Source organism: Cryptomeria japonica, chromosome 9 (assembly GCF_030272615.1).
Source record: "Cryptomeria japonica chromosome 9, Sugi_1.0, whole genome shotgun sequence".
Taxonomy (NCBI): Eukaryota; Viridiplantae; Streptophyta; class Pinopsida; order Cupressales; family Cupressaceae; genus Cryptomeria; species Cryptomeria japonica.
Window position 1 is genome coordinate 713,105,565 of NC_081413.1, and position 24,065 is coordinate 713,129,629.

Consider the following 24,065-nt stretch of genomic DNA (forward strand, 5'->3'; position numbering starts at 1 on the left):
CCATTCATTGACTTAATTAAAATTTAATTATATTTAATTATATTCTTTTATATTTAAATTTAAATTTTATTATTATCTATTATCATTAAATTGTATTTCAAGGGACATTACATATTATTCTTCTTCATTATTAAAGTTGCAATTGTTTTAGCATCAACACTCATTCATTTATTCAGCTCTAGGGGTTCTTGTTAGGGGTAAATAACTTATGTTAGATAGGAATTATAATTATAATTGTGTTTATGGTTATGTTGTGTCGCCGAGAGGTTCTCGTCGAGTAGTTGGGAGTTGGTGACGGTTGGCAACTTGGCCAACCGTCGGGTCTATATATTGTTTGGATGGAACCTCGGCAAGGGAGGTTATGTAGGGATATATTCTAGATAAATCAATAAAGATATAACTCTTCTGGTCTAGTTGTTTATCATTATTAATTATGCTGTGATATATGAATGTACTGGTACATGAATAATTGGTACATGTGGAAAACACTGTGTTATCTGTGAGTTTTACCAACCTTACATTAAGGACTAAACATTTTGGCGTCGTTGCCTAAACGAAACCTGGAGATAACTATGGCGGCAAGCGGAAGGAATTAATGGGTCGGCCATTCAACCAACAATTAATTGTCGTGGACAACGACACGTACGAAGAGAGTACCGCGAAAGTGGCATGAGAGGATCAGTTGACAGCAAACTTGGTAGAGTTGTGGGACGTGTCGGTCACGCAGTACATGGAGAGAGAGGCTCAGGAGAGAGCCATCTCGGAAGGCACGGTACGTGGTGAACTCACCATCAGCACTCCCATCTTTGACCTGCTCGGAAGTATTCCAAGGTTACTCGCCAGAAATCTGATTACACTTCAAGACCAAAGGGAGGAAACTACACGAGAACTCCGTCGACAACGATTGGCTCAGAGTTGAAGAAATCAGATTGAAGACGCTCAAAGTTGGGACGATCGGCTCTTCCACCAATGCTACGAATGAATGGTTCCCATTCATCAGGTAGACCATTTAATGCAATCATAACAAGATCTTTATCTGAGATTTGGCAATCAAGAGTGCTTAGCTTGTCCTTTAGTTCATTGATCTTCATGAAGTAGGCTATGATTGAGTCTTCTTCTTTCATTTTCATGTGAAGAAGTTGTTGTCTTAGAGCAAGGGCCCTGCTGAGATTGTTGACTTCATACATCCCTTCCAAGTGTTTGATCATTTCTCTGGCAGATACAAACTTTGATATGACAGTGACAAGATGATTCTTGACGAACTCAATTATGATCCTTCTAGCCTTGAGGGAATCTTTCTTGAACAGTTTCAGCTCTTCAGCATCTTCTGGAGGAGACAGCCTTTCTTCTTCTACAAATTTCAGTAGATCATTCTCTTCAAGGATCAATAGAATACAAACTTTCCAAGCAGCAAAATCAATGGCTCCCTCAAGTCTATTTTCAGCCTTCAAACCTGACATTTTTAATCTGAAAACAAACAATAGCTATATGCAACAATTGATTTGCTAAAATCAGAAGTTAGTGACACCTTAGCTCTGATACCATGTAATTTTATACCCTAGGTATGTTAATCAGATTTATATAATTGATTATGCCCTAGATTGTAATCAGATTTGCAGTATTTTAATAAGCCAGCATTCAGTAAAATCAGAAATAGAAACAGTAGACAAACAAGCATACCCTGGGAAAACCTCCAAGGAGGAAAAACCCAGCATGAAAGACCCACAGGTCAGATTATATATTCTCCTCTAAATCATAAGTACAATACTTAGCTTGCATCTAATCTTCACATATCAGATCTGTCCCTTTGCATGCTTCAAAACTGCATCAAAATACACTATGACCTCTTGGACAATTTCGCACACGTATGGATAAGTTCGCACCCTTCCTTGAAAATTCGCACCTTAGCAGCAGCGCTAAATTCACTTTTGCTTGAGATTGATTTGATGCTTTTGACTTGAGAAATGTCCTTTATTTATATGCGCTTTTAACCTTTATTTCAAGTCGGCCTCCTTTAGGTTTTGGCACCAAATTTATTATGGCATGAGTGTTTTAGGATAGCATGAGAGATAGGGTTGGGCCTAGACTTGGGGTCACGTTACCCTTTAGGGCCGAGACCTAAAAGGGTTCGGATGTTGCCTTAAGGCAATCCGAACCCTATAAAGCCTGTTGTGCGTTGCACACGCTCCCTGTCGCCGACAGGGTCCCCCCTTTCCTGTTTTGAGTTTTCGGTCGTTGTCCTGAGGATCCAAGCAGAGTTTCTCGTGTCTCTTCAAGCGAGTTCGTGACCAATCCGTAAACTGATTGACGTTGGAGTAATGGACCAGTGAGTCCTTCTGACTGGTCCAGCTCTCGGGCATGAATGCCAAGAGCTTTGTTCCAAAATTTTGAAGATTGCCTTGGATAGGCATAAGATGGTAAGAACTAACGGACCCCGCCAAGCCAGAGCTATAAGGCCGATTGCATAAAGTTTGCTACCCGACCCTTGCAAGGTTTGGGTAAGAGATAATTTTCGCCTCCTAAAAGATCAAATTGCCCGGCCGAGTGCCTTGGTATTCTGATGCCTCCCAAGTCCAGATTTGTGGAGTCTGGCGAAGCTGGTGGGAGGTCCGACATTCTGTGCAAGTTTCCAAAATTCTCTAAGGAGCAGATTCCGCCCCCCCCACCAAGACAAACAAAAAACGATTTTCGGACCTCAGGTCCGAGTTTTTTAATAAAGGCGGAATGTTCTGACAAGGACGCATTAGCTCCGAAAGTCCGAAAATCGCGAGAAAAAAAAAAAAAAAAAACCATTTTCGGACCCCCCAGGTCCAAAGTTTAAATCGTGCAATATTTTGAAACAAAATGGTGCTTTGCTCCGAAAGTCACTTAAGCCCTTTTCGGACCCCTGAGTTTAAAGTTTATATCGCGAAACGTTTAAAACGGACCCCAGGTCCGAAGTTTAAAAATCAAACCTTTATTTTCGGCCCCCCCCAGAAAGCGTAGGCAGAGGGCGAAAGCAAAAAGGGACGCATAAGGTCCGAAAGCCCGAAAGGCGCTTAGGTCCGAGGTTGCGAAGTCTTTTTAACGCGTTAAGGTCCGAAGTTTAAAACGCAAAGCCAAAAAGTAAAACGCGAAGTTCATTTTCGGACCCCAGGTCCGAAGTTTAAAACGCAAAGCCAAAAAGTAAAACGCGAAGTTCATTTTCGGACCCAAGTCCGAAGTTTTAGCGCAAAGCAAAGGTTAAAACGCGAAGCCAAAGTTAAAACCCAGTTCCGAAGTTTTAACGCGAAGCCAAAGTTTAAGACGCGGAGCTCATTTTCGGACCCCAGAGCCGAAGTTTGTATCGCGAAGCCTATTTTCGGGCCCTAAGTCCGAAATCGCGAAGTTGAAGTGCGAAAAGTTTTTTAAAAAAACGAACCCCCGAAGTTTGAACGGGCATTCAGCATAGACGGCGAGTCCTCCGAGTCTTCCAATTCGCCAAGGCTTGAACGGGCTTTGAGATCTCCAAGGTTTGCTGAGGTTCGAAAACATTCCCAGCTTCGAAAGTGTCTCCAGCCCGCCTAAACCCCAAAGACTTCCAAAATTTGCCAGCAAGTTGAGATCTCCAGGGTTGCAAATCAGCGTCCAAACTCCGAATTTCGTGCAGGCCGAGTGAAGCTAGGTTAAACTCCGAAGCCTCCAAATTTGTCAAGAATCCAAAGTTGAGGAGAGAATGCAATTCAAAATTTGAAAGAGCTCTCCAAAATCCGAAAAACAAGGAGGATCGTCCGTTCACTTCACGCGACGAGGTCGGGTAATCTCTCGCCCTCCGCTCCCATCAGGTAAGTACGCTTTAACGCGTATGGTCATTTGAAATGTGTAAATCAAATAGGCAAATGCTTGAATTCTTGAAGTCTACGTCTCTTTTTCATAAAGCGTTATTCAAACATTCGAAATTTAGAATTCACTCTCGAGGTTTAGCCAGAAACTGCATCTCTTTTCAAATTCAAAATTCTCATGTTTTGGCCTCTGTTGAAAATTAATCCAAAATCCGAAAGTGATAATGCGTAGTCGTAAGTCTTCAGGAATATGATGCTGTTAAAGTTAATCAAATTGTTAGCTAAAGTGATATTTAAACTAATCCCGGCCTGCTGAAACACTTCTGTTGTTATCTAACCCGCATTATCGTCCTTGTATTACCTCGTAATCCGCGTCCGACTGTGCAGGATAGATGCCTAAATCGGCGGCGGAATCGTCAAAAACACCCGCTGCGGCCGAAACTTCACGAGCATCCAAATCAGACATCCCGCGGAAAGTTGAAAGAATGAAGTATCAATATCAGAGGGGAGGATTAAGAGAGTCGAAGGTCCAGAGCGTCTGGGACAACATTGGTGACACCGACCTTGGCCACATCGATATTCAGGACTTCAGGAATCAGGTCTTCTCACCCAACGCATATGGCAGGCCTAGGCAAATGGTAGAAAGTGGCATCGCCCAAGCAGCAGGTTTTCCTCCAGCAATCCAGAACTATGAATTAGTAGTGGAGGCTGCTCGGCATTACGAACCAAAGTCCAGATTAGTGCTTCTGGAAAATATGACTATCGCCGACTTCTCCCCTGAGGCTATCGGTGATGCATTTGATATCCCCTTTCCAAATAATCCCATAGCTACAACAATGGACGAGGCACAAGGGGCATATGATATGAATCCGGCCCGATGCAGGGCGTTGATTAACGAAGAATGGTTCAAGGAGAAAAGGCCTCCGAACACCAGGATTGTGAAAAAGACCCCCAGAAGTGACTTTCATAATGAACATGGGGACATGGTCACCTTACTCAGCCGAGTCATGGGACTTCCTAAGTCCAGCTACTTTGAAGAGTGGATGTTCTATTTTACAGAGCAGGTCTTTGCCGGAAAGTCTAAGTTTGACTGGGCCCAGATCATAAGCGATAACATCCACGCTCAGCTGATTGAGCTCGAAACAAAGAAGTACTTCACCATGACCTCCTATTTGGTCTATATGTTCGCAAAGAACCAGCCACTGCCAGGGTTAATAATGAAAGGTGAGATCGGGAATGGGCCTGGTCAGGTGAAGGTTTATGATTGCTACCCGCAGCTGCATTACCAGGATATAGCTCAAAGGGAAAAGAACAGCCCAGCTTACGCAGTTGGTTAGTACGAACGCGTCAATGACGCCTTCACAATGCGCCTGGTCAAGCTAATGCAGGGAGGGTTACACATAAGGCTCTCGGAGCAAGCTACCACTTTGGTGCAGAGGTATGGGGCCTGGTTCATTCAGTTCCCAAGGTTCTCCTACATCCGAATAGCTGGCTTCGATGGTGCCCCCCTTCGACTTCCGCGATACCCAACCGATAAAGCAATCCTCATGGAGGTGGCAAGGCAATCACGCCCCGCCGACATATTACTACGAGAGAGCAAGCAGGCTGGATTCACATTTCCTATGATCATAGGCAGCCATGATGTCCAATTGAGAACCCCCACCCTAGCAGAGGAGTCCCTTACGGAGCTAGCCTCTTATGGCCTACAGGAACATTTCCCAAGGAAATGTTTTGATCATGACAATTTGGCGAAGAGAACCTACGGTAGGCGCTACAGAGCAAAGGAGTCAATTGAAGACTATTGGAAAAATTGCTCCGATGACTACAAAGTCAGGCGACGGGAATATTCTAGGTTGAGTGTGCAGCAGATGCGACTCTTTGAGTACCGTCAGGTCCCAGATCAGCTCACGGACTCGGGAAACTGCCTCCAAGTCCGAGAATTCGAGGCAGTAAGGCACCTCTTGCCAGGCGTTGATTGGTCTCAAAACCCAATCACGGATTTCGAAGCAGTTATGGCAGCCCCAGCAAGATATACAGATCAGTGGTTACATCACCAGATCGAGAGGCTAGTCCATGAGGGGGTCCTGTTTACTTACCATTTGATGGGCAGTCTCGACTCTCAGTCTTCCGAAGACAAAAGGACATCAGCTGAGAAACCAGAGAAAAGAAAGAAAGCTAAGGCCTGCAGAGGGACTCGGACGTCCAAAAGAACAAGAAGGGAGAAGATTCCCATAAGGAGGCCAGAGGCCACTTCATCTTCAAAGGACCCCAGTTCGTCCGACGACGCCATAGAATTGGATTGCGTACCTGCTCCGCCTTCCCAGAGCGACATCGATGCATTTGAGGCCAATGATCCTCCTGCACCTGATATACCAGACACCGAGCCAAAAGGCCCCAAGTCGACCAAACTGGGTGACCAAATAAAGGAAGGAGAAATCTGTTGTGCGTTGCACACGCTCCCTGTCGCCGACAGGGTCCCCCTTTCCTGTTTTGAGTTTTTTGATCATTATCCCGAGGATCCAAGTAGAGTTTCTCGTGTCTCCTCGAGCGAGTTCGTGACCAGTCCATAAGCTGATTGACGTTGGAGTAACGAACCAGTGAGTCCCCCTAGCTGATCCAGCTTTCGGGCGTGAATGCCGAAAGCTTTGTTCCAAAATTTTAAAAGATTGCCTTAGATAGGCATAAGATGGTAAGAACCAACGGACCCCGCCAACCCAGAGCTATAAGGCCAATTGCGTAAAGTTCACTACTCGACCCTTGCGAAGAACGGGCAAAAGATGATTTTTGCCTCCTAAAAGGATCAAATTGCTCGGCCCAGCGCCTGGGTATTTTGATGCCTCCCAAGTCCAAATTTGTGGAGTCTGGCGAAGTTGCTGGGAGGTCCGGCATTCTGTGTAAGTTTCCAAATTTTCTCTAAGGAACAGATTCCCCCTCCCCCGAGATCACCAATATAGGAGAATGATTTTCGGACCCTAGGCCCGAAATTTTTGATGAAGGCGGAATGTTCTGAAAAGGATGCATAGGGTCCGACAGCCCGAAAAGGCGCTTAGATCTGAGGTTGCAGTGTCTTGTTAACGCGTTAAGCTTCGAACTTTTAAAAATAAAAAATAAAAAAATGAAGATAAAGGATATTGTGCGAACACATTTCGGACCCCAGAGCGAAGTTTTAAAAAAACGAAATTTTTTAACATGATGCATCTCCTTTTCGGACCCCAGGTCCGAACTTTTACGAAAGTAAAAGTTTTAAAACATGAAGGCAAGTTTAAACCGAATGCGCTCCTTTTCGGACCCCAGGTCCGAACTTGGCGAAAGTCAAGTGAAGGTAAAAAACGTTATGCGCTCCTTTTTTTGGACTTAAGCGTCCGAAATTTTGAAATTCAAAATAAAAAAAAACGAAGATAAAGAATATATCGCAACACATTTTGGACCCCAGGTCCGAAATTTCGAAATTCAAGTTAAAAAAATAACATTGTGCGAACACATTTCGGACCCCAGGTCCGAACTAACACGAAAGTGTTAAGTTAAAAAACACTGTGCGAACACATTTCGGACCCCAGGTCCGAACTAACACGAAAGTGTTAAGTTAAAAAACACTGTGCGATCCATTTCGGACCTTAGGTCCGAACTAACACGAAAGTGTTAAGTTTAAAACACTATGTAATTCCTTTTCGGACCCCAAGCCCCGAACTTCGGCGAAAGTCGAGTAACATAACACTGTGCGATCACATTTCGGACCCCAGGTCCGAATTTCGGCGGAGATGAAAGTTGAAAGCAACGCGATCATTTCGGACTTTAGGTCCGAACCAACACGGAGATGGAAGTTTTAAAAACATCACGCGATCACATTTCGGACCCTAAACCCCGAACTTCGGCGAAAGTCGAGTAACATAACACTGTGCATATCATTTTCGGACTTTAGGTCCGAACCAAAACGAGGGCAAAGTCGAGTTTAAGACCTAATGCATCTCCTTTTCGGGCTAAAGATCCGAACTTTGGCAAGTTAAAACACAGACTTTGACAAGGGCAAGCAAAAACGCGAAGGCACAGTTTGTAACGCAAGAGCCAAAGCAAAAACGCGAAGGCACAGTTTGTAACGCAAGAGCCACAGCAAAAACGCGAAGGCACATTTTTAACGCAAACTCTACTATTCAGCGCAAACCACACCCTTTACCCCAGGTCCGAAGTCCGCGAAGGTTAAATCCGAAGCCTCCAATTTTGTCAAAATTCAAAGTTAGAAATAATGCAATTCAAAGTTTGAAAGAGCTCTCAAATCCGAAGAACAAGGAGGTAAGACGCCGCATTATCCCCCCATCAACCATTTAAAATTCAGATTGCTAGGCACAGAACCATGTGAAATTGATAAATCCTCTTTCATCCTCCAAACCGCGAAAATTTAAATAGGAGGGATAACCGTTGGGATTCAAATTTTGCAGGATCGTCCGTTCGCCTCGCGCAACAAGGTCGAGCAATCACTCATCATTCGCTCCAATCAGGTAAGTACGCTTTATCGCGTATGGTCATTTAAAATATGTGAATCAAATAGGCAAATACGCAAAATTTAAAATGCTTGGAGTCTGCATCGCCGTTATTCAAACATCCGAAATTTAGGATTCATCGCCGAGGTTTAGCCAGAAACTGCATCTCTTTTCAAATTCAAACTTCTCATATTTTGCCTCTGTTGAAAATTAATCCAAAAAATTCGAAAGTGATAATGCATAGTCATAAATCTTCAGGAATATGATGCTGTTAAAGTTAATCAAATTGTTAGCCAAAATGATATTTAAACTAATCCCGGTCTGTTGGAGCACTTCTGTTATTATCTAACCCGCATTATCGTTCTTGTATCACCTTGTAATCCGTGTCTGGCTGTGCAGGATAAATGCCTAAATCAGCGGCAGAATCATCAAAAACACCCGCTACAGCCGAAACCTCACGAGCATCCAAATCAGACATCCCGCGGAAAGTTGAAAGAATGAAGTATCAGTATCAGAGGGGAGGATTAAGAGAGTCAAAGGTCCAGAGCGTCTGGGACAACATTGGTGACACCGACCTTGGCCACATTGATATTCAGGATTTCAAGGATTGGGTCTTCTCACCCAACGCATATGGCAGGCCTAGGCAAATGGTGGAAAGTGGCATCGCCCAAGCAGCAGGTTTTCCTCCAGCAATCCAGAACTATGAATTAGTGGTGGAGGCTGCTCGGCATTACGAACCAAAGTCCAGATTAGTGCTTCTGGAAGATATGACTATTGTCGGCTTCTCCCCTGAGGCTATCGGTGATGCATTTGATATCCCCTTTCCAAATAATCCCATAGCTACAACAATGGACGAGGCACAGGGGGCATATGATATGAACCCGGCCCGATGCAGGGCATTGATTAACGAAGAATGGTTCAAGGAGAAAAGGCCTTCAAGCACCAGGATTGTGAAAAAGACCCCCAGGAGTGACTTTCATAATGAACATGGGGACATGGTCACCTTACTCAGCCGAGTCATGAGACTTCCTAAGTCCAGCTACTTTGAAGAGTGGATGTTCTATTTTACAGAGCAGGTCTTTGCCGGAAAGTCTAAGTTTGACTGGGCCCAGATCATAAGTGATAACATCCACGCTCAGCTGATTGAGCTCGAGACAAAGAAGTATTTCACCATGACCTCCTATTTGGTCTATATGTTCCCAAAGAACCAGCCACTGCCAGGGTTAATAATGAAAGGTGAGATCGGGAATGGGCCTGGTCAAGTAAAGGTTTATGACTGCTACCCGCAGCTGCACTACCAGGATATAGCTCAAAGGGAAAAGAGCAGCCCGGCTTACGCGGTTGGTCAGTACGAACGCGTCAACGACGCCTTCACAATGCGCCTAGTCAAGCTAATGCAGGGAGGGTTACACATAAGGCTCTCGGAGCAAGCTACCATTTTAGTGCAGAGGTATGGGGCCTGGTTCATTCAGTTCCCAAGGTTCTCCTACATCCGAATAGCTGGCTTCGAAGGTGCCCCCCTTCGACTTCCGCGGTACCCAACCGATAAAGTAGTCCTCATGGAGGTGGCAAGACAATCACGCCCTGTCGGCATATTACTACGAGAGAGCAAGCAGGCTGGATTCGCATTTCCAATGATCATAGGCAACCATGATGTCCAATTGAGAACCCCCACCCTAGCAGAGGAGTCCCTTGCAGAGCTAGCCTCTTATGGCCTACAGGAACATTTCCCAAGGAAATGTTTTGATCATGACAATTTGGCGAAGAGAGCTTACGGTAGGCGCTACAGAGCAAAGGAGTCAATTGAAGATTATTGGAAAAATTGCTCCGATGACTACGAAGTCAGGCGACGGGAATATTCTAGATTGAGTGTGCAGCAAATGCGACTCTTTGAGTACCGTCAGGTCCCGGATCAGCTCACAGACTCGGGGAACTGCCTCCAAGTCCGAGAATTCGAAGCAGTAAGGCATCTCTTGCCAGGCGTTGATTGGTCTCAAGACCCAATCACGGATTTCAAAGCAGTCATGGCAGCCCCGGCAAGATACACAGATCAATGGTTACATCACCAGATCGAGAGGCTAGTCCATGAGGGTGTCCAGTTTACTTACCATCTGATGGGCAGTTTCGACTCTCAGTCTTCCGAAGACGAAAGGACATCAGCTGAGAAACCAGAGAAAAGAAAGAAAGCTAAGGCTTGCAGAGGGACTCGGACGTCCAAAAGAACAAGAAGGGAGAAGATTCCCATAAGGAGGCCAGAGACCACTTCATCTTCGAGGGACCCCAGTTCGTCCGACGACACCATAGATTTGGATTGCATACCTGCTCCGCCTTCCCAGAGCGACATAGAGGCATTCCAAGCCAATGATCCTCCTACTCCAGATATGCCGGACACCGAGCAAAAGGGCCCCAATCCGACTAAGCCGGGTGACCAAATAGAGGAAGGAGAAATCCCATCCACCCAGGGGATCGAAGTGCATGAACCTACCCAGCAGAGCCGCCACGAATTGCTACTCCTCCATGTAGCCAAGGACGACTCGACTGTCGAAGGGGAACAAAGAATAGACGAGATCCATGAGCTCGAGGGAACCAAGGAGCCACCGTCACAGGAGGATGTCAGACAATTGTTCAGTGAGATAGGGGAGAACTTAGATGCAAACAAGGAGCTTCCTCCTTCTTTCACCCCTCCGATGGCGGGACAGCTGCTAATTCGTGATCAGCCGGTTGAAAGCATGGGAGAACAAGGTGCTAACTTAACCCTATCCTCAACCCAGACAGTGCCTCAAGAGTGGCTGATCGCCAGAGCTCAACGCAGGGCCGCCACCAAGGCACCCATCGATCTAGAGGACATCTTCTCACGAATGGATCAAGCAAAAGCGAAAGGGAAGAAGAAACCAAGAACATACTCTAAGATAACCAAGGATGAGCAAAGGAACCGCACTCTTCATATTGCCACCCCGCCCATGAACAAGCCAGCAGATCAGATAACACTGGCAGATTATAGCATTACGACTGTCCCCATCGGGCGAGCTACAAAAGAGCAAGAAAAGGAGGAATTTAAGGACTCAGTGCAGAACATACTTAGACAGCTCGAGGAAATCACTGCCGAAAAGGATATGTATCAGGCCCGTGCTAAACAGGCCGAGGGATATATCGATAAGCTCCTGCGGCCATTACACAACCACTCTGAATCCCATATTCCCCCGATGGCATTGGCGCAAAGGACCACAACTGAATTTGAAGGAATTCGGGATACCGCAAAGGCCGTCAAGGAATGGGTGCAGGACATCAAGAAAAAGGGAGAACAGATCCTCAAAGAAGTAAAGGAAATGGCTCTCCATCGAGAGCTCACTCTAGTCAGGCTGTTGGAAGTAAAGAGGGAATCCCTTCACATGCATGAAGTAGCGGCCTCTACCCTTCCCCTCCTAAGAGCTCTTTTCTGGACACATACACAGATTCCCACACTGCCTGACATCCTAGATCCCCATGGCATCAGTGTTCTCAAGGAATGGTACTGGACCGTCACCATGAAGAACGACGCCCAAGAAATTATTGACAAAGAAAATGACGCATGTGAGGCAATTCTGGGGAACATGCAAGAACTAGGCAAGACCATCCTCCGATCAATGGTTTCGGGGTGGATAAATGACCTATCCGACAGTGTAATCCGGCCGGATTGGGAGGAAAGGTTAGGAGCAGATAAGGTTTCTTATTCCATTGAAGACTTGAGTTTTGCTGGTCAGTTCCATTCAGACATATTGTGCTTCGAGCGTAATCGCTCCAGCTGGAAGGACGGTTTAAGGCACGTGGACCAGTATCTCGAAGGCATGCAGTACAAAATTCGCCACCCTCCCATGCCACCTTTTAGTCCCCTCTTCCAATTATGTATCAAGTTTCAGGAATATGTCCGCAAGGAACGAGCAGCAGGTCGTGATTTATGGCGGGAATACCTGCATGGCGAAGACCAGTTTCTACAGAAAGAATGTGAAACCAAAATAGAGAAAGTAGTTTCTCAAAAATGCCTTTTTCCCTCCAAGTCTTAAAAGGTGCACTTTTGTACCAAAAAGGTGACAGTTGACTTTTGGTCAACATATTGTAAAAGTTTTTTGTACACCTCCCTTTTTTGGATTATTTCAATAGTTGTAATTATCCTTTTGGTAGTTATTGCTCCCTTTTGGGGTAGTTGTAGATATTTACCCCCCATTTATGGCTGTGGGTCCCTCTTTTTGTAAGGATGAATCTGGGCCACTTGTCTAGATTAGATCTTGGCCATTCGTCCATTTTTGGAAACCTATTTAAGGGGACTGGTTTTCCCTCATTTGGGAGGAAGTTCTTGGATTGTTGCGAAAGCTCTGAAGGAATTTTGCAGGAATTAATACAATGGATTAAAATTACCTTCAAGTTTCCTTGTGAGTGCATGGTCTCCTTCTTCATTTAATTTAGAAAGCTTTTAATTATGTCTATTCATTTTGCACAGCAATTCTTACCAAGCATCTGATAGAACCTTCACAGTCCATACCATTAGAGGATAGCTGATTGCTTTTTTCCTTTCTGCATGGTTAATCTGGGCTATTTTATGATTCAGTTCGATTATCAAATATATACATATCATGAATGTAGAAGTTCTGAATATTGTATTTGGTAATATGAAAATCCGGTTTCTCCTTTGAAGATTGCACTAAGTTTATGCAAACATTGTGTCTGAATGACTGATGATGCTTAATTTGGTTTCCTGGAGGTGTCTGTCTGCTTGAGTGAATCTGCTGTCTTAGTTAAACGTTTACAGTTCTCTTTCTCCCTACCCTTCCTTTCTTTCCTCCCAATTTTATCCCCCTTTTTAGAAATCTGCAGTCCTGCTAAATCAGCTTCAAATTAACCAACATCACCTGAAAGAAAACCGTAAAAGGTCCCCGGGAATTTATACATGGAATTGCCAATCAAACGTAAGTCCTCTTGTGTTTCCAGCATAAACACATAAAGCCACTGAGAGATCCCACAGTCAAGACCTGACAAAAGAAACTTTGAGGTTATCCCCATTGATCAAAACGTAGAAAATAGCATTAGGGATTCCCTTATTTCAAGAGAGGGTAGGATACTCAGTGAGTTTATTCTATTCTGCGTTGGCCGTATGGAGTTTGCAGCGATGCGATTTCATCCGCGTCAACAAAATCCCATCCACCCAGGGGGTCGAAGTGCATGAACCTACCCAGCAGAGCCGTCACGAATTGCTACTCCTCACTACAGACAAGGACGACTCGACCGTCGAAGGGGAACAAAGAACAGACGAAATTCATGAGCTCGAGGGAACCGAGGAGCAACCTTCACAGGAGGATGTCAGACAATTGTTCAGTGAAATAGGGGAGAACTGAGATGCAAGCAAGGAGCTTCCTCCTCCTTTCACCCCTCCGATGGCGGGGCAGCTGCTAATTTGTGGTCAGCCGGTTGAGAGCATAGGAGAACAGGGTGCTAACTTGACCCTATCCTCAACCCAGACGGTGCCTCAAGAGTGGCTGATCGCCAGAGCTCAGCGCAGGGCCGCCACCAAGGCACCCATCAATCTAGAGGATATCTTCTCATGAATGGATCAAGCAAAAACTAAAGGAAAGAAGAAACCAAGGGCATACTCTAAGGTAACCAGGGATGAGCAAAGGAACCGCACTCTTCATATTGCCACCCCGCCCGTGGACAAGCCAGCAGATCAAATAACACTGGCAGATTATAGCATTACGACTGTCCCCATCGGACGAGCTACAAAAGAGCAGGAAAAGGAGGAATTTAAGGATTCAGTGCAGAACATACTCAGACAGCTCGAGGAAATCACTGCCAAAAAGGATATGTATCGGGCCGTGCTGAACAAGCCGAGGGATACATCGATAAGCTCCTACGGCCATTACACAACCCCTCTGAATCCCATATTGCCCCAATGGCATTGGCACAAAGGACCACAACTGAATTTGAAGGAATTCGGGATACCGCAAAGGCTGTCAAGGAATGGATGCGGGACATCAAGAAAAAGGGAGAACAGATCCTTAGGGAAGTGAAGGAAATGGCTCTCCATCGAGAGCTCACTCTAGTCAGGCTGTTGGAGGTAAAGAGGGAATCCCTTCACATGCACGAGGTAGCGGCCTCTACCCTTCCCCTCATAAGAGCTCTTTTCTGGACACATACACAGATTCCCACACTGCCTGACATCCTAGATCCCCATGGCATCAGTGTTCTCAAGGAATGGTACTGGACCGTCACCATGAAGAACAACGCCCAGGAAATTATTGACAAAGAAAATGACGCATGTGAGGTAATTCTAGGGAACATGCAAGAACTAGGCAAGACCATCCTCCGATCAATGGTTTCAGGGTGGATAAATGACCTATCCGACAGTGTAATCCGGCCGGATTGGGAAGAAAGGTTGGGAGCAGACAAGGTTTCTTATTCCGTTGAAGACTTGAGTTTTGCTGGTCAGTTCCATTCAGACATATTGTGCTTCGAGCGTAATCGTTCCAGCTGGAAGGACGGTTTAAGGCACGTGGACCAGTATCTCGAGGGCATGCAGTACAAAATTCGCCACCCTCCCATGCCACCTTTCAGCCTCCTCTTCCAGTTGTGTATCAAATTTCAGGAATATGTTCGCAAGGAACGAGCGGCAGGTCGTGATTTATGGCGGGAATACCTGCATGACAAGGACCAGTTTCTAAAGAAAGAATGTGAAACCAAAATAGAAAAAGTAGTTTCTCAAAAGTGCCTTTTTCCCTCCAAATCTTAAAAGTGCACTTTTGTCCCAAAAAGGTGACAGTTGACTTCTGGTCAACAAATTGTAAAACTTTTATACACCTTTTTTTGGATTATTCCAATTGTTGTAATTATCCTTTTTTGGGTAGTTATTACTCCCTTTGGGGTGGTTGTTGATATTTGCCCCCCATTTATGGGTATAGGCAGCCCTGCTTTATGGATGAATCTGGGCCACTTATGAAGATTTAATCCAGGCCATTCATTTTTTTTTAAGCCTATTTAAGGGACTGGTTTTCCCTCATTTTGTAAGAAGTTCTTGGATTGTTGCGAAAGCTCTGAAGGAATTTGCAGGAATTAATACAATGGATTAAAACTATTTTCAAGTTTCCTTGTGAGTGCATGGTCTCCTTCTTCACTTAATTTTGAAAGCTTTTAATTATGTCTATTCATTTTGCACAGCAGTTTTTTTTTTTTAATCAAGCATCTGATAGAGCCTTCACAGTCCAAACCATTAGAGGATAGCTGATTGCTTTTCCTTTCCGCATGGTTAATCTGGACCATTTTATGATTTAGTTCGATTATCAAGTATATATATCATGAATGTAGAAGTTCTAATATCGTATTTGGTAATATGAAAATCTGGTTTCTCCTTTGAAGATTGCACTAAGTTTATGCAAACATTGCGTCTGAATGACTGATGATGTCTAATTTAGTTTCCTGGAGGTGTCTGTCTGCTTAATTGAATCTGCTGTCCTAGTTAGAATTTACAGTTCATCTCTCTCTCCCTATCCTTCCTTTCTTTTCTCCCTATTTTATCTTTTTGGAAAATCTGCAGTCCTGCTAAATCAGCTTCAAATTAACCAACATCACCTGAAGGAAAGACCATAAAAGGTCCCCGGGAATTTATACATGGAATTGCCAATTAAACGTAAGTCCCCTTGTGTTTCCAGCATAAACACATCAAGCCACTGAGAGATCCCGCAGTCAAGACCTGACAAAAGAAACCTTGAGGTTATCCCCTTTGATCAAAACGTAGAAAATAGCATTAGGGATTCCCTTAATTCAAGAGAGGGTAGGATACTCAGTGAGTTTATTCTATTCTGCGTTGGCCGTATGGAGTTTGCAGCAATGCGATTTCATCCACGTCAACAAAGCCCTAGTTATAAACAACAAGGAGTATTTAATATTTTCTATGTCCTATCTCAAGAATGCCACTTACTATAAGTATATGACAAAGAAGGCACGATCAAGCAATGCCTTGATCGGTCATGACCGATCAAGACATTACTTGATCGTACCGTTTTGTTTATACTAACAATAGCATGTTACGGTAAATGCCAATCGGTGATTATAACCAAAGTTCATCGATGTATTAACCCAACTCTAACAACCGATAGTATATCGGTGGCTGTCAATGCTAACAGCCGATAGACTAACACACCGATAACTACCGGTGACTAATACATTGCCACCCGATATATATTATATGCGCTCCAATATAATATTATATGTAACCCGATATAATATATATTCAATTCGGTATATATTAATCGGTGTCATCATTATTTATGTTTAATTGATATTCATCTAAATACAGGATTCATTAGATAGATGAACATGAGGAAGATACATAGTGTGATTATCAATAGATTGCCCATATGCAAATATATAATGGCTATCAAGGATGAGTTAATTGCTTGATGGTTTTATCATAGTTATCGATATGATAAATGATTGAATTAGAGACTTCATTTATCTCTCATTCAATCATTTATCTTACCAAAGCTATTATGCATTAACAACACTCTTGTTTGGAGGCTTTTTAGTCCTTCACTTGATCTTTCATCTCTTCTTCGAGAGGAGTTTTGTTCCCACAGGGTTTTCTCCTTTTTCTCCACTTTACAGAGATTTTATTGTACTTAGGTACCTCATCAAGCCTAGTTGTCGGGACCCATTGTTGCTTTCTTGCATTTTTTTCATGTTTTTTTAGTCCTTAGTTGTTTTTTAGCTACTCCCTAAGTTCATCTTAAGGGGGGGTGTTAGAGTAATCGTTTATTAGCTAATAATTATTTATTTAATTATTAGTCTATTATACTCTACGCTTAAGCTAAACTTAGGAATCTTATAATTCTTTAGGGTTTTCACCTTTAGGGTTTCGAGTATCCTTTTATAAGGATTCTCTCTTTGCATTTTCATAACAACTGTAATTATTGAATTGCATTCTTGTTGCACAATCAATATGACTCCTCTTTTCTGCATCTCTGAATTCTGGCCTCCATAGCTATTTTGCTTCTCTCTTTCTGTGACAAGTTTGCATGCAGGTGATCTTTGGGAGCTATAGAGTTGATTTTTCCTCAACTCCAATAGATTCAATTACAAGAAAAACATATAATTTAACAGGACAATACACATATAAGTAAATAAGTATGTCTGAGAAGTCAGGTTTTGAAATGTAAATTACAAGATATAGATAAACATAACAGTCTAGATAGCTAATCTCAAAAACTACCAACACATCTTCAGCTAGCTAAAAGGGCAAGTAGGAAAACAAATACTGGATAACTATGATGTTAATCACTCACCTGAAATATAGGAGCATCAGCATCTTTATTTACAGCAACAATGACTTTGGAGTCTTTCATGCCTGCAAGATGTTGGATTGCTCCTGACACACCAAATGCAATATACAGATCTGGTGCAACAATTTTCCCCGTCTGACCAACCTACGAAGAAAAATGGAGAACTTAATTTATTAACAAAATATATTTAGATGGCATTACAAGAAAACTGCAAAAAATTGCATTGAACAAAATCCTCATGTAATAAAGCTGCAAAAAATTGCATATCTAGGCATCCCAAACGTTGGTCTCTTTGTTAATCAAACTAACAACATTTGAATGAAATTCAGTCAATTATCTGGTACATTTGTGATTATATATTATTCGAATGGTATCTGGTACATTTATATATTATTAGGATCGCATCTGGTAAATAGTCTATTCTTTAACACAACATAGATGATAGAAGTGCCCTTGTAGAGGGAGAATCATTTATTCTAGTGAAAAAATTAACACCTATTTGAAATGTTGCCATCTACCTTCCATAAAAAAAGATATTGCTCAAATTTAATAGGAAAATACCACTGTTTCCATCACTCGAATGACGAGACACAAGTATGCCATGTGATTGGGCACTCAGAGAATGATATGCCATGTAGTTTCTGATAAAGAAAAACCAATAAAATATATATATTGCTGATGAAGAACAGGCCCCAAGTATAAAACACATAAAAAGCAATGCAATTGGCTAGTTCTCAAGCATGTTTTTGATACAAAGGTCATTTTTTTTCCCAGAGTAATTACCATTGGTATTAAGAAAAGAGATTTCCATTGATAAAAAATCAATCCCTATTGGGGCAAGAGAAAATAATTCATGAAAAAGGGTGTACTGTAATGTTCCTCCTAATTAACTTAACCGATATGTTTACTTCTGTTAAGTCACACCCTGTTTATATTCTTTTCTGTAAGACAATCAGTAATTACATTCTATGGTAAATTAACATATCACAAACACTAATCCAAATTGTGAAAAAAATTATACAGTTGTGATGTCACAACACATTTTAAGTTTGATTTAAAACATAAGTAGGCAGATCTGAGCACAACTATAATGGTTTATGACGCATACATATCAAAAATCGCATTTTGTAGTTCACCAGCAACCTGTACTCAAATTAGAATTAAACCCTACAATCATGATGACTGAATTTACTCACATATGGTCTGTTTTGCCTCTCAAGAGGTACAAGGAATGCCCAGATCGGAAAATAAATGACTGCAGACCTCAACGCAATGCCCAGATCTGAAATGAATGAGTGCAGATTTTCAATGCCTATGTCCAGGTTTGGGACAGCAACCAAAAGGTGTACGCAAGTAGCTGTTGGAATCCTCTTCCTCTGCCCACGGATTCCCGTGTGGCAAAGTGTCCAATGCTGGGAAGATCTAAGTCATAATATAATGCAATCTATGTTAGGTGTCTCCTGATGAACTGGGTCTGGTGGGTGAAGGCAAACAGCTATCTAGACCTATGATTGAACAGCGACCTTTAGAACCTTTTCTTTGGAGCTTTGCAAAAAAGGTGCAGTTTCCTCATAATAAAAATGATGGAAGGACTCCTGTAGAAGCAGTGATTAATTACAATCTTGATATTCTTCAGCATCTGTACCCTCACAACGTACAGTCAAGGGGTTTCATCCTCTCTTCCACAGCAGAAAAAATCTTGAAAATGATAAATTGCAACACACAAAAATGGGATGATCCAAATGCGTGAATGGCATCTGAATTATACTTTGTTGATTTAGGACTCATGGGGCCTAAAATGGGCCCCAAGTTTGAAATTTGAGATTTATGTTGAAAAATACCTCTATTTTATTAATAATATTTAAATTAATTATTGTGAATAGAGGGGGCATGATAGACCTCCCTTCCCCAATATTGCTTGTCCTCAAACAATTTCAGATTTGGGTGATAAAAAATCTCCGTTCCTTCCCACATAAGACCTTCGAGTGGTAGATTCTTCCAATGCACCAAATACTCTATGATGACCTTCTTTCTCTCATATTGATGATAGCTTCAGGCTCCAAAATCAATTTTCCTTCTCAATCAAGTGGTGGTAGTTCTAGTGAAGGTGTAACATGCTGTCCAAGTGCCCTCTTAAGGCATGACACGTCAAAAATTGTGGTCTGTTGTTTTCCAACAATTCCAAGTCATAAGCAATCTCTCCTATCCTTTGTAGGATCTTGTAAGGCCCATAAAATCACGGCTGAAGCTTCTCAACACCACTTTTCTCCCCTTGAAAGAAGATTGCTTGTAGCAATTCAACATTAAGAAAACCATGTCTCCTACATCAGAAGACCCATCCAAGCAGAGGCGATCAACACGCATGTTTTTCTGATTTTGAGCATTATGTAAGTTCTCACTGAGTGCATTTAAAATGTCTAGACTTTGTTGAACCAAATCCCTAGCTTTGGGAGCTCTATTGCCTTAAAGCCACTTAATCCATGTTGTTTTCTGCCCTGTAACATAATTGATAATTCCTTAGACACCCTTCAATCCAGTTGCCCATTCAATTGGGGGTGATAACTAGTGCTAGGAGTCAACTTTGCACCTGTCAACCAAAAAAGTTCTTGCCAAAACAAACAAATGAACCTGTTTCCCCTATCACTCACAATGTTCCTAGGCAACCATGTAGTTTAAATACCTCTTGAAAGCAAATCAGCCACCTTCAAGCCTTATAACCTAAAGATATAGCATTAAAATGAGCATACTTAGTGAATTTGTCCATAACCACAAAAATGCAATCCTTACCTTGTACCTATGGATGACAGCTGATGCAAAATAGAAATGCTCTCACATTTCTGATTTGGAATGGGTGGGAGCTTCAATAAACCAATTGGATACACTTGTTCTACCTTGTTCTGTTGACAAACCAAACACTCCCTAACATGATTTAGAACATCTCCTCTAAGACCTTTCCATGAAAATCGCTCTCTCACCTACTAGTATGTCTTGTAATACCCTTGATGGCCAGCCAATGGTGTTATGACATGCTCTCAATATCTTCTCCTTTATCTTCAATTTGGTAACGAGGTACACTTGGTCCTTGTAGAGAATGAGCTCCTCCATAACCCTATACCTATAATCTTGTAGCTTACCATCCAAACTATTAGTAGCAAAAGTATTCTTGGCCTTCCTCAGCTGTTGTAGAAACCCTCCAATCAAAAAAACTCAGAGTTATAAAACACAAATACCGCTTCCCGGATAGTGTATCTGCAACAACACTATTCTTCCCCTTAACATAATATCAAAATCATAATCCTGTAAACTGCTTACCCACCTTTGTTGTCTAATGTTCAAATCCTTTTGGCTGAGGAAGAACTTCAAACTAATGTTATTCGTCTTCACCACAAACCTCCCACCAACCAATTAGTATCTAAATTTGGCCAATGCATGCATGATGGCCACCATCTCCTTATCATAAATAGAGAAGCTCCTCTTTGACTCCATGAGCTTCCTACTTTTAGAAGCTATGAGGTGTTTGTTTTGCATCAATACTCTCCAATACCCTCTCCTATAGCATCACACTTCTTAAAAAAAAGTGAAAATTTTGGAATAGCCAAAACCAAGTATGAACTCATTACCTCCTTCAATTATCAAAAGCTCCCTGCTTTGAATCAATCAAAGAAAGGGCTCCCTTTTTCAAAAAATTGGTCAATGGTGCAGCGAACTGTGGAAATGCACAAACAAATCTCATGCAACAACTAAAGTATCCCACAAACCTCCTCAAGTCTGGTATAGTCCTAGATCAAGGCCAGTCCATGATTGCCTTAATCTTCTCCTCATCCACATTGACTCCTTAGACATTAATCTTATGCCCCAAATCGAAAAATCTCAGTCCACCCAAACTCGCATTTAGATCCCTTTGCGAATAGTGATTGTTGCTATAGAATACCAAGTACCTCATATGTGTATCTAAGATGATCCTCCCAAGTCCTACTATAGATCAATGTATCATCAAAGGAAACCAACACAAAACTCCTCAACTGCTTAATGACTACCTAATTCATGTAGAAATGAAATGTGGTTGATGCATTAGTTAATCCAAACAGCATGGCTAGAAATTTGAAATGCCTAGTCTTGTGCACATCCTCCTCTCCCACCCTTATTTAGTGGTATCTAGATTGTAAAATCAATCTTGGAAAGTACATTGTGCCATGAAACTCATCTATCAAATTGATGCTGGAAATAGGCTGGTAGTTCTTGACTATCTTCTTGTTACGTGCCCTATAATCAATGCACATCCTCACGGTTCCATCCTTCTTTGTAATTAACACCATTAATGAAGCGAACAGGCTACAACTTGGTCAACAACTCCTTAATCGTCATCTCGATCTCTTCCTTGTACCTCCTAGGTTGGTGATAATGTGTTGTTAATATGTTATGATTGGCTTTGATCCATGCTCCAATTCATGACATGTTGAAAACCCCAATCTGGTGGCAATCCTAGAGGAGTATCATTGAACATCATGCTATACTTATCCAAGATGGACTAAATATCAACATGAGAAGATTTTTCACTTATGGGTGAAACTACATTGTGATCAAGCACTAGGCTGCCCAAGCTTCATGTCCTTTACAAAACCCTCTCCATCCTCTTGGTTGAAACAAACCTCAGCTTCATAACATAAGCTTTGAAGAACCACTCCCTTCCGATTTAAATTTGAGCTCCCTAGTTTGATAGTTCTATGTGAACTCTCCAAGGGAATACAACAACTACACACCCAAAACCATCACATACTCTATGCTCACCAAGTTGATATCAAGCTACTAGCTCCTCCTAGCACAAGGGATAGTAAAGCCATTGGCCAAAATCACATTAAATCCCTTGAAATCATCTATCGTCAACATCATCCTAGTCACAAGTGATGATACCTAGGGGCTTCTAAAAGAGTAGCAAGTGTGCCTCTCGAAGAACCTCCTTCCTCTTTGTGCTCCCCCACATCAATAATAACCTCGAGCTCAAGTGCAATTGCCTCTAAATCATCATTTGGAACCACCTCTATGAAATGTACTTGTCATTGTCCCAAACACCTATGCCTAGGCTCCCAAGGCTCTCTACATGAAAATCAGAATTTCTTTCTTCACAATTCATTTTTCAAATCCTCAATCCTCTCAAGCCTTGGAGGTAGCACCTTTGGTTGAGGGAAGCTCTCTTATAAAGGCTTCTTTTTCTATCCACTTGTGGGGCTTGGACCTAAACTTGTTTTTAGCCACTAAATCCTCCAAATTCAAAGTTATCCTGACGGCCTCCTGCAAAGATCTTGGATCAAATGCCTCACCAAACCCTTGAGTGGTTCGATTAGACCATCTACGAATAGCACTATAAGTCTCCTCTTCATTGCATCTGGAACTATCATTGATAGCCTTTTAAACTCTACCACACATTGCTCAGCTACACCCTCTCTAGAACCTTCTCTATCGATTTTTGGCTGAACTCTTCTAGAGTAGCAATAGAACCATGCCTTTGTGTCACCATGCCATGCTACCACCATTCATGAGCCACACCCTATAGGTGTAAAGTAGCAAAATTAATTGCTTCTTCCTCATACATGGGTTTCAATGAGAAGCAGGTATCCAACTTCTTTACCCATGCCCTAGCTGAACAATTATTCAGTCCATCATAAGTAGGTATAGTGATCTTCTCCAGCCATTGTATGTCTTTTTTAGGCTTCTATTGATGATATCTCCTTCCCCTTCTATCCCCATTCCTTGTTTTCATCTCAAAGTACTCAATGAAAGACATGTCACGGCATATTGCTAGACTAGAGTGCTGTACTCTGTAATAGCTTGCCATCTTGTCCTCCTGTCTTGGTGATGATTGCTTCTCTTCTTCAAATTGATCCTCTTCTTCTCTTCACAAAAATTTAGCCTGAAATGTCTACGTAGGGGGATTAATTGATACTTAGCTTCCTTGTGCAATATTCTGATTACGTCAGCCAGCACTCCATTATTGATTCATTCCAATCCAAGCTATTTCTGCCATGGACTCTCTCATGGAGGACTGAAACTTCTAGGCCAGCTCCCTATTTTCACAGCTAATGATTTATTAAATGTTTACTTCTTCACCTCAGTCACCCATGGCTCAGTTTTTCTCCCTTTGCCGGTATCTGATTTCACTATCACTCCCTTGCATGAATCTACATCAAAAAATAATCAACAGGCTAGCAAGAAAAACTGCTCTGATACCAATGTAATGTTCCTCCTAATTAACCTAACTGATACATTTATTTCTGCTGAGCCAAACCCTGTTTATATTCTTTTCTGTTAGGCAATCAGTAATTACATTCAATGGTAAATTACCATACCACAAACACTGATCCCATCTAAGAGCAAACATACACAATTCTGATGTCGCAACAAGTTTCAAGTTTGATTTAAAACATAAGTAGGCAGATCTGCACACAACCATAAGCATTTATGATGTATACACATCAAATTCGCATTTTGTA

General features: G+C 42.3%; 1 protein-coding gene across 2 annotated transcripts in view; it reads right to left on the reverse strand.

Moving 5' to 3' along the window:
• Positions 1-24,065, reverse strand: part of LOC131048547 (electron transfer flavoprotein subunit alpha, mitochondrial) — a 121,669-nt gene that overhangs the window by 14,889 nt on the left and 82,715 nt on the right. For both annotated transcript variants that reach the window (XM_057982542.2, XM_057982541.2), the window contains exon 7: positions 17,581-17,721. In XM_057982542.2, the coding sequence (XP_057838525.1) occupies positions 17,581-17,721 (141 nt within the window). The remainder of the gene's footprint in view (positions 1-17,580; positions 17,722-24,065) is intronic.